The sequence below is a fragment of the Arvicanthis niloticus genome, chromosome X (genome assembly GCF_011762505.2).
Source record: "Arvicanthis niloticus isolate mArvNil1 chromosome X, mArvNil1.pat.X, whole genome shotgun sequence".
NCBI lineage: Eukaryota > Metazoa > Chordata > Mammalia > Rodentia > Muridae > Arvicanthis > Arvicanthis niloticus.
In genome coordinates, this window is record NC_047679.1 from 27,336,863 (window position 1) to 27,348,989 (window position 12,127).

The 12,127-nt window shown below is 42.1% G+C and overlaps 1 protein-coding gene across 1 annotated transcript in view; it reads right to left on the reverse strand.

Annotated features, from left to right (window-relative positions):
- The window catches only part of LOC117694304 (sex comb on midleg-like protein 2), a 93,456-nt gene extending 92,647 nt beyond the window's left edge, over positions 1 to 809 (reverse strand). The window contains 1 exon segment of the mRNA XM_076918580.1: positions 738 to 809. Within this exon segment, the coding sequence (XP_076774695.1) occupies positions 738 to 740 (3 nt within the window). The 5' untranslated portion in view covers positions 741 to 809.
- Positions 810 to 12,127: the final 11,318 nt, after the last annotated feature.

Here is a 12,127-nt window from a genome sequence, read left to right on the forward strand (position 1 = left end):
ATTATCTGAAAGAACAATCTCTCTTCCCTTAAAAGACACCACAACCAAAAGGATAAAAGGGCATGATCTGGGGTTGCTGACACTGGAATGGACTCCAGGTTCTTCCGAGTTTCAGGAGAGCACATCACATCTTCCAAAACCATCTAGGGATAGAACAATTATACAGCCTGCCTAGAAGACTGACAAGGAGCTCCAAAGTTAAAAATGAGAACATGGAGAAGAATCATGATTTTGCTGAGGTAAAGTCCTGGGAATATCCTGGATTAACAAACAAGGTGTTAAGGGATAGCTAGGCCTGTCTGGAGCATTCCCCGAATCCCCAATCTATGGAGAAATATTTCCTTTGCTAAAACAAGGTCCATGCTACCAAAGTAAGACACATTTTAAGTGACTTAAGGACCATACCATTAAAAATAAAAGTAGAATGATAAACAGAAAGAGATCATTTTCCTTGTCCTCTGACTCATCAGCAAAGTAACCCAAGAACTGTCCTTGTCCTCAGTCCCTTTTTTCCCTGTTTTATTTTTTTTTATTTGTTTGCTCTTGCTCGATTGTTTGGTTGGGGTATCTTCCTGGAACAAAAATAAATCATAGTCATACTTTGGGTCTGAACAAGTGTGTATCTAATTCTCACGACACAGACTCATCAATATGAAACCCAGCTGTCTCTATTAAGCAACACTGTGTCTGTCTGGCAAGGCTTCTTTTATGATCCAACATATTAGGGCCATAATTACCATTCTTCCTGTACTCAGAGGACTCTGTTCAGGAATGAGTTGTCCAAGACCACCATGTCCTTCACTACTGGCAGGTTCCTGAGAGAGATGACAAGGGGAAAAGAAGTTAGAGAAGACAGGAATGTATGGGATCACAGTTGCTTACACAAGCTCACAGCTGATGCTACAAAAATTTATTATGAAATTCAGCATCCTATATGCATTTTTTTCTTGAAAGGAAAAATGGGACAGTTTCAGGCAAAGCTGTCACACAAAGAAATGAAGTCAGATGGAGGTCTACTCAGCAAGAATCCATAATGATACCTGGTTTTAGGCTAGCAACTAAGCTTGTTTCCATATATCTGTGCCTCAAAGAACACCCATTCAGATCAAGCCCAAATATAGGCTGCAAGGACAGGAAAATAAAACAGCAATGTTCATCAAGGCATGTTGGCACTGTAATACCCCCATTCATAAGCGAAGCAAGAAGACCCTAGGGAGAAAAGTGAAAGAGAAAAAGGCCCGGGGGTGTCTATTTCTCCAGTACTATGAAAACAGAACATGCATCTCTAGATATAACTATGTATGCATCTACAAATGTAGATATATACATCTATACGGATGGATGGATGGATGCAGTGAATGCAACTTGAGGCATGGAGAAACAACTGAAGCTCTCTTTCCTCCATTCAGTATAAATTGAGACGAAACTTTAAAACTGGGGTTTTCAAAAAACCAAGTATTCCATTATAGTGCCAGAAATGTAGATGGCTGATGAAGGAGGACTGCTAAGCTCAAGAATTTAAGTCCTACCTAAAAAACCTACTGGGACCTGCCATCATGGACAAATGAAGGGATCTATTTGTAAGGACCATGAATAGCTATGAAGGCCCCCACCTTCTAGATGCATGTCTAAATTCAGCTAGCTCAAATATTCCCTTCATCTATTAGCAAATTTTCCACAATTACCCTAAACATATAAGTATGCATGGTCTTCCCGATATCTTACCAGGCTACAATTTTTTCTAGGAGATATGATAGGAGCTTTCAGTATAATAAAAAGGATCTCCACTTTTATTGACATGAGTAACTTTCCAATTAAAACTTACACAGCTAACTGATCATAAGATGTGGATCCTGTGGTTGCCAAGTACAGAGACATCCATGACATTGTATACTTAAAAACACCAACACAGACCAGACTTTTGGTTCACAGAGGTACCAGAGGAACTTACTTATGATTGATAACCAATGGTTAGCTGAAAAGCACACAACTAACTACCTTTTAACATAGACTAAACAGGAGGACATTTCCTTATCACTTCTCTGGTGAGTGTTCTATTACAAACACTCTACTTGCAAAGTGGGCACCAGAGAAAGATTTAACAAGGGCAAAGAGCTGGGAAGGGGAAGATGCTGCAACAGAAAAACAGATAATTGTGGAGAAGAAGAGTAAAAGAAAGGTCCTGTATTTGCAAATAGGTCATAGAAAGGAAGTGGGTGGGAACGTGATAAACCTATGGGAAGGCAAGAGATCGGCCTAGTACAAGAAGGGGGAATAGGCCGGGCAGTGGTGCTGCAGGAATGCCTTTAATCCCAGCACTTGAGAGGCAGAGGCAGGTGGGCAGGTGGATTTCTGAGTTCAAGTCCAGCCCTGTCTACAAAGTGAGGTCCAGGACAGCCAGAGCTACACAGAGAAACCCTGTGTCGTCGAAACAAAACAAAACAAAACAAACAAAAAGAAAAAAAACAAAAATAAAAGGAGAAGGGGGGATAAGCTTGGAGCATTGTGGGAATGTGGAAACCTGTGGGGAAAGGTTGAGAAAGGGTAAAAAGTGAAGGTAAAAGGGTCCGGTGGATGAGACACACAAAAGAAGGAAAAGTGTTTGAAAGAGGAGTAAGTTCCAGAAGAAAGGAAAAGGGTGCAAAACAGGGAACGGGGAAAAGATAGCCAATGGAAGATATGGAAAAGCTTTGAATTTGCACATCTGGCCCTGATGACTGAGCTAGATTCAATCCCAATATTCCTGAAGCAGAAATAGGGCCATCTCTGAGGTCCAGGCAACCCTGGTAATAAACAGACCCTTTCTCAAGAAACAAGTAACTTTGATGTGAATGGTGGCAATGTCAACATCTACCATCACATTTGCAACCTCCAACACCACCACAACCATCAGTACCAACACCAGCACTACCATTAACATCACCGCCAGAAACACCAAAACAACAACAAGAAATGAGATAATAGGAGAAAACTAATTGAGGTTGGAAGGACAAAGTGGGTTAGGAAGCTGGAAAGTGGAGATAAAGGAAAACTGTCTTGTACATGGGACAGTGATTTAGAGTGTTTTAAATGGGAAAATGAAAATACAACAATGGGAGGAAAGCATAAAGGCAGAAGGGACAAAGGACAGGCACTCAAAGTAGGGAAGAGAGAAAGGAAATGGGGACAAAGACATAGCCATTAAGTAGAGAAATAGGCTGAGGATGTGGAGAAAGAGGGAGAAAGATGGAGTTAGGAATGGAGCAGAAGAGGAGACAGCACAGGTCAAAAAACACAGGTATAGAACAAGACAATGGTCAAAAAAGGACACGATGGGGACAAAGAATAGGAAGGTAGGAAAGATATTGGGAAAGGGAAAAAAACGGAAAGACATGGACCGAATAAAATCAGGAGAAAATGTAACCACTGTTCCCCAACACCAACCAGCTCTTGGGAGGTAGCAGCCAGTGAAAAGAAAGTGGACATCCATGAGTTCTGGCCACACAGAACAAAGGATCTAACTAAGGAAGGAACAGAGGAACAAAGAAACTAACATGATTAATATCAATGCATCAAACCAACCAACCAACCATCCATCCATCCATCCATCCATCCATCCATCCATCCATCCATCCATCCCTGTACAAGCAAATACAGGCTGGGTACTCCATATCTGAAAAGCATAAATACAGTGCAAGGCTTACAATGTTGTGGCAGACTTATACCACCTGGACTGAGGAACTGGATGCAAGAAGATAGATAATTGTAGGCCACTCTAAGAAAAATAACAAAAAGCTAGCTTAAGCAAGAGCAAGTTGCTGCAGAAGATAGTAAGCTTGGGCAAAAAGACTAAGTTCAAATCCCAAACTCACATGGTGGAAGGAAATAGTCTACTCTCCTGTAAATTCTCATATAAAGATAGCAGGTTTGAAGAGTTCTGCATGCATGTGTATGTTGTATTTACAATACCACGCACAATTACATAGAGAAGATACCTCATACACCAGCCAAAGCACACTCTTACCTATACCCACAAGACCCTGGACACACAAAATGTTACTCTAAAAAAGTTTTGAAAGAATATGGGGTTTGAATGATAATGGTCCCCAAACCCTCATATATTTCAATATTTTGTCACCACTGAGTGGCACCTTTTGAAACTAATAAGAGGTCTGGCCTAGTGGGAAGAAGTGTGTCTGCAGGGGTGAGGTAAGCTTTGAAATTGCAAAAAAAACACATTTTATGTCTATAGTCAGGACCTTACATTACAGAAACTTCCAAGAACTCAAATCAGCATCCTACCTATATCTCCAACCCTGCTGAATACTCCATGCTTATTGGCACTGCTTGAGCCTCTGTCAAGAATAGCAACTGTTGCAGCAGGTGACATTAAATGCACGTAATCCTAAGAGGTCAATAGGGTGATTAGGAGTTAAGTTTGGGTGGCACTATACTACATGATACTTCCATGTCACCCCTTAATCACCACAGAAAGACCAGATTACATCTTAAATTTGGGAGTGAGCAGGAGTGTACACACAGGACAGGTTCAAGGAGAGAAATACAGGGAAACAGTGTTTTAAAAAACACAGCATGACAATAACATCTATCAACTCAGCAGCTCAGTGACTTAAGCAAGAACCTCAAATTAGACTGCACCCCTGAATATACAATCAAGGACTGGGAAGGTGTTCTTCAGGAGGCACTACCCCGTCCCTAACATCTGTGGCAATTTTGTGGCTCCCCAGGAAGGCTGTCCTCTTCTCCCCTGGTGTGGTTACTGAGAAGATGCCCAGGGGCCAGCAGGAAACCCACCCCCCACAGCACTCATGCAAGGAACCTTAAATAAACTTAGTGGGACACTTAGAAATCAATGAAAAATGAATCATTGCCTAAGGGTAAACTCATATGAAGGGTTTCAGTGGTAAGAGGAGAAGGAGAAAGTGTGTGTAACTGTGAGAAGAACCAAAACCTAGGCTATACATATGTGGAACTGTCACAGAATCATAGAATAACACCACCAACACTTATATACAAAAAGTTAATACCTTAGCAAATCTGAATGATATGACACTGCTACGAGATTAAAAAGACTACAGTTCAACAATAACTTTTACATGTTCCTTGGTGGGAAAATCAGTACTGGCTTTAGAAGGAATTTTCAGTCTGTGCTGTAATGGAGGGGGCAGCAGTCATTCCTGAATGCTGCTCTGAGGAATGGTTACCTGAGCTTTTCATGCTCAGAGGTCTATACTTGGACAGCAGAGCAGGTACGTGTCAAAATAAGAGACCCATAAAACTATCAAAATCCTCACAACAGGAATTTTCTAATTCAAAAACACATGCATTCTTAAGGGTTCAAATGCTGTCAATATGAACAAATTACAGGCACGAGAACAAGTAAGGATAATTCTGTACAGGCTAACACTCCCTGTATATGAATGAATGGAACTGTCTGAAACAGACAGCACTCTACCTTTCCTTAAAAGACACCACAAAGAAAACAGAAGAAAGGCATGAACTGAAGCTGGTGTCACTGGAATGGACTCCAGCCTCTTCAGAGATTGAGGAGAGCACATCACATCTTCTGAAACCTTCTAGGGACAGAACAATTATACTGTCTGCCTAGAAGACTGGCGAGTGGGACATCCAATGTTAAAAAGGGAAAAGGATGGAGAAGAATCAAACTTTCACTCAGGTACAGTCCTGGTGTACCCTGGATTATAGACAAGTTGTTAAGGGGTAGCTAGACCTATCTGGAATATTTCCTGATACCCTGATGTATGAAGAAATACCTCAGTTCCTTTTCTAAAACCAGGATTATGCTAAGTAGGTAAGAGAAATTTTCAGTGATCTGAGGACCAAACCATCAAAAATAAAACTAAAAAGGTAAACTATGAAAAAACTGTTTTCCTTGTCCTCTGATTCATAAGCAAAGTAACTGAAGAACTGAATCCCCTTCTCATCATCCTCAGTCCCTTTTGGCCCATTTTTTGAGTGTTGGTTTTAAGGGACATCCTAGAGCACAACTTAAACATAAGTCATACATTGGGTCTAAGCAATCATGTATTTAACTCTCACAACATAGACCCATCAAGATGAAACCCAGTTGATCCTATTAGGCAACACTGTGTTTGTCTGGCATAACTTCTCTTAGGCTCCAGTGTATAATTACCCTTCCTCCTGTACTGGGAGGTCCCTGTCCAGCAACCAGTAGTCCAAAACCAGGAGGTTGTACTCCAGTGGCAGGTTCCTGAGAGACAGATGACAAAGGGAGAAGTAGTTAGAGAAGACAGGAAAGTTTGGGGTCTGGGGTGCTTACTGTTCATGTACAACATTTATTAGGAAGTTCAGCATCCTGTATACAGTTTTCTTGAAAGGTAAAACGGGACAGTTTCAGCCAAAGCTATCACAAAAAGATAGAAGTCAGGAAGAAGTTTACTAAGCAAGAATTCATAACTGTACCTGGTTTTAGACTAACAACTAAGCTTACTCTCCATGTATCTGTGCCATAAAGAGAGTACAAGACAGCTCAAGCCCAATAACAGGCTGAAAAGACAGGGAAATAAAACAGGAATATTCACCACGGTGTGTTAGCCCTGTAATCCATGGAATTCATGAGCTCAGCAAGGAGAGCCTAAGGACAAAAGTGAGAGAGAAAAAAAGGGCAATGGCACTGTGGAGATACACAGTACCATGAAAACAGTACATGCATCTGTGGATGTATCTAGGTATGTAAGCATGTGTGTAAGTGTATACAACTATATGGATGGAAATATGGATTGAAATAAGGATGGATGTGTGGGTGAATCAATTTGTGTGTATGTGTGTGGGTGTGTATATGATGTGTAGTTATGTAGAGACACAGACTACATACATAGAAAAATTGATAGAATTATAGATAGATGACAGGTAGATGAAGAAACAGAGATAGTTACACAAACATATAAACAAATATATCCCTTCCTACATATATGGTCACACAGACAGACAGACAAAGACAGACAGACAAGAGAAAGAGGCAATTTCAATTTCCCAGGATGGTGATGGGATGCAACTGTATAAAATGGATGCACTAACTGACACTACCTCAAAAACATCTTTGTAGTAGAATTTTCCACAGGACTAAAAGGAAATGGCTCTGAATATAACCTGGGGCTTAGAAAACCAACTAAAGCTCTCTTTAATCCATTTCATATAAATTAGGAAGACACTTTAAAACAAGGGCTTTCAAAGTCACCAGTATTCCCTTGTAGTCCCATAAATGTGGAAGGCTGATGAAGGAGACTGCTTAAGTCCAGGAATTAAACACCTACCTAGGAAACCTACTGAGACCTGCTATCACAGACCCATGAAGAAATCTATTCTTTAAAGCCCATGACGACTATGAATGATCCCACATTCTGCAGCCACTCCTCATCTTAAACTCAGCTAGCATCAATATTCCGTTGATCTCCTAACAGGTTTTCCAGAGTTACCCAAAAACATATGAGTAAGCATGGTCCTCCCTATTTAATACAAATAGAGCAAGGATGGGGCAGGGAGGAAGCAGATAAGCTTCACCTTCCACCAGGAGCCTCAGGGAAAAGGACAGAAGGGGAGAGAGAGAGAGAAAGACCTGGGCGGGAGGGGCAGAGCTCTGAAGGAGGCAGAGTGGAGGGAAGAGCTAAAAGGTGTGAAGACGCTGTAGGAGAGAGAGGAAGCAGGAAAGGACCATGGAGAGAGAGAAACCTGGGAAGGAAACCGCTCCCCACACTCCCAACAAGCAGCAACAACACTGAAAACGTACTCCGACTGGGAAGGCCGGTCATAAACATCTCAAATACATGACAAACCTGACTTAGGAAAGCGCCCCACCACCACATCCCCTGGGTTGAGGGAGAAGTCAAGGAACTAGAAAGTTCCAGGGGCCCTCAAAGGGCAACACTGAAGTGAGAGGACGAAACGCCTGAGGAGACACGGAGGTGCGGGGCCGAATCCCTAGAAACATTCTACTCACTGCCATGGTGAGCAGAGGGATCCACTGGGCCGAACCCCACACTTGGAATCGAAGGAGGAGGCCCTCAACTCGGAGAATGTCCACAAGCCAGGCGCGAAAGCCCTGTTAAGGCCTCAGCACCTCGGCGCCACAGCCTCTGGCCCAACGGCCCAAGCTGCCAATCACACAACAGGGATTTCTGGGAACCGGAAGTGAGCTACCTCCTCTACCGCCCCCTATAGGCGGGTCTTAAAAGAGCCTGCCGACCAAGGAAAGGAACCCAGATGCAGATTTGCATGCAAGTCATGGCTCCAGGTTGCCAAGTACAGAGACACCCGTGATGGGGGACTCTTAAAATAGCAAGACAAACCCTTTCAGCTCCTTCAGTCTTCTCTCTAACTCCTCCATTGGGAACCCCATGGTCAGGAAGGAGCTGAAAAGGTTTGTGGCCGCATGAGGAGAGCAACAATACCAACCAACCAGAGCTCCCCAGGGTGTAAACCACCAGCCTGGTAGCACATAGGGAGGGACCCATGACTCCAGCTGTATATGTAGGGGAGGATGGCCGTTCCGGCATAGGTGGGAGAGGAAATCCTTGGTCCCATGAAGGCTGAACACTGAGTGGGGCTTAGGTGGGGACACATCCTCATAGAAGCAGGAGGAGGGGGGATGGCATAGGGGGTTGTTGGGTGGGGGGGGAAAGGGGTAAGGGGATATAATCTGAAATGTAAATATAATATCCAATAAAAAAGAAAGAAGAAAAAACACCAAGACAGACTGGACTTAGGTCACAGAGTTATTAGAAGAACTTACATGTGATTGATAACCAAAGGTTAGTTGAAAAGCACAGAGCTACCTGTTAACATGGACTAAACAGGAAGAATTTTCCTTATTGCTTCTCCGCTGAGAGTTCTATTACAAACACTCTACTTGCAAAGTAGGCACCATAGAAAGATTTAATAAGCCATGAAATTCCTATGACACTTCCAAAGCTACAATTTGTCCATAAATCACAATATCCTAATTAATAAAACTTCTACTGCAAGGTTCTACCTACAGGAAGTCTAGTACCTAGGGCAGAATAACATTCTGTTTCAATGGACTATATTCCTTAGTCTAATTTCTTGCCATATCCCAAAACATTTTTACTTTGCATCAGTGGAGACAATTCCATTATCTGCAGATAAACAAAATATACACACAGTGGCAAACACCACCATTATATACAGGTTCTAATATAGGTATTTTGTTGTTGTTGTTGTTGTTTCCTAAAAGGCAAACACAGATGAGGTTCCTATAGGAAAGGGTCCAAAACAGAATACAGCTGTGGAGTCAGGGAGTCCTTGATGCCTATGCTCAGAAAATATTTACACACATATAGCAAATGTCATATTTGTGATAATTAACCAAATACTCATAAACAATGCATTTGGAACATAAAAAGATAAATAAAAATTACAAATGACTGAATAAAACATAGTAAGTGATAATCCTCACAGGTTTTCCACATAAGAGGGTGGATAACAACATGAGAAACACACATGTAAGAAGAATATGTATATTTCAGGGTGATAAAAAGCCAACCCCTGCAATTCTAGCACTATGAAGGAAGGCATACCCCTGTAATCCCTGCACTACAAAGGGGGCAGCATTTGGATCAGGAGCTCAGGACAGATACTAATCTCAAAGTTGTGCTTCCTGAGAAAAATAAAATCTGACCAGATTGGGCATGGTGGTGCACTAGGAAATTGCAGCATTACAGAAGCTGTGGGGAGGGTATATAGGCTTTCAGTCCAGCCAAGGACACAATAAGACAATGTCACACAACCTGTTTTAGATGCAGGGCAATTTGAAGCATGGTATCAGACATTAACAAAGACCTGATTCAAAATAACGATGTAAAAACAGGACATTTTCTACTCTGAAAATTTGCAGGTTTATCTTTGCCCTCAGAAAAAAAATCTACAAACTCCTAGAAAAATCAAGGGGACAACACTGTAAGAGGCTTGGTAGCAAACATGACAAACATTTTCAATCCAAAACCCAATAGGGTGTATCGAAAGAATCAACTCCAGAAAGGTCAGAAAGATCTCATTGGAAATCTTTATGCCTGCCTGAAGCATAGGGTTCTGTATCCCCAAGGACACACATAAAAAGAAGAAATATGAAATAAACTCTATACTTATCTTTATGTATACCTATCTCTATCCCTCCCCTCCCTGCCTGCCACCCTGTGTCTTTCTATCTCTGCTCTGTTGCTCTGTCTCTCTGTCTCTGTGTGGTATGTGTGAGACTCTTTTTATCTCTGTGTCTCTCCCTTTTGTGTCTCTGTGTGTCTGTCTCTCTTGCTCTCTCACTGTGTGTGTGTGCTTTTTATCTCTGTGTCTCTCCCTTTTGTGTCTCTGTGTGTCTGTCTCTCTTGCTCTCTCACTGTGTATGTATGTGTGTGTGTGTGTGTGTGTGTGTGTGTGTGTGTGTGTGTGTGTTATATGCTAACTTGGGTATCTCTTACACAACACAAAAAGATATACAGGCTGACAATCATGGAGACATACAAGACAAAGGACATACGTACACCATAGAGAGAGACAAACACACTCACACAAACACACTCTATTCAAAGCTCAAACAAGACATGGGTTGTTATTGAATACAGGCTCTAAATACCATACTCAAATGATATGGGACATCTATACTTCAAAAGTCATAAAATATAGGAAAAACGCCTGCTGAAGCTAAGAACATAGATTCAAAGAAACATTTAATAATGTTTTCACTGGAAACTGACTATCAACACCTGATCCATCCCTGATCATAAACAGCAAACAGGATATACACATAGCTATACTACTTGTACTCCAAAAATGTACCCATACAGAAAAACTGGAGACCTAAGTATGGGAACAAATGTGGAGAAGTGCAGAGGTTAAAAAGCAGACAAGTTAGGAAAGGGAGAGAGATGGCAAAGAGTGTTCAAAACCTGGAAAAGACACTGGGAAAAACTAAAGGTAGAGGAAAGGAGAAATTGAGGTTGGAAAGACAGAAGGCAATAGGGGGAATGAGGAGGAGCAGGGGCCAGATAGTAGGGGGGACAAGGGGATGGTAGGAGAGCAAGGATGGGGCAGGGAGGAAGCAGATAAGCTTCACCTTCCACCAGGAGCCTCAGGAAAAAGGACACAAGGGGAGAGAGAGAGAGAGAAAGACCTGGGCGGGAGGGGCAGAGCTCTGAAGGAGGCAGAGTGGAGGGAAGAACAAATAGGTGTGAAAACGCTGTAGGAGTGAGAGGAAGCAGAACATATATATTTTTATATGTAAGTGTGTCACAGAGAGAAATCGGGTGGGAGCTTGATAAAGGCTAGAGATCAGCCCAAAGCAAGAAGAGGGAATAGGCTTGGAGTAATGGTTGCATGTGGGAATGTGGAAGTGTGTGGGGAAGGTTTGAGAAAGGGTAAACTTGAAAGAAACAGAGTCTGGTTGTGATGACATACAAAAGGAAGAAGAGGGTTTGGGAGAGCAGTAAATTCCAGAGGACAGGAAAAGGGTGGACAACAGGGATAGGACTGTCAAAGGGAGAAATGGAAATGCTTTGAAATTACACAGCTGGCCTTGATGACTGACCAAGATTCCCTCCTAATATTCGTGAAGCAAAAATAGGGCCATCTCTGAGTTCCAGACAACCCTGGTAACATACAGACCCTATCTCAAGAAACAGCTAACTGTCATGTGTATGGTTGAACAGCCCACAACAGCAGCAGCAGCAGCAGCAGCAGCAGCAGCAGCAGCAGCAGCACCACCACCACCACCACCACCACCACCACCACCACCAAAAAACAAAACAAATAAAGAAACAAAAAAAAACACAAAAAATAAAAAAAAGACAATAGAAAAAATAATGGAGGCTGGAATGGTAAAAATGGAAGCTGGAAAGTGGGGATAAAGGAAAACTGTCTTGCACATGGAACAATTGTTTAGAGTGTTTTAAATGGGAACATAAACTTTCAGTAACAATGTTGGGGAGGATAAAGGCAGAAGGGATGAAAGGCAGGCACTCAAAGTGGGGAAGTGTGACAAAAAATGGGGACAAAAAAATAGCCATTAAAGGAGGTATAGGCTGAGGATATGGGGAAAGAGGGAGAAAGAAAAATGTAACAACTGGGCAGAAAGGAGAAG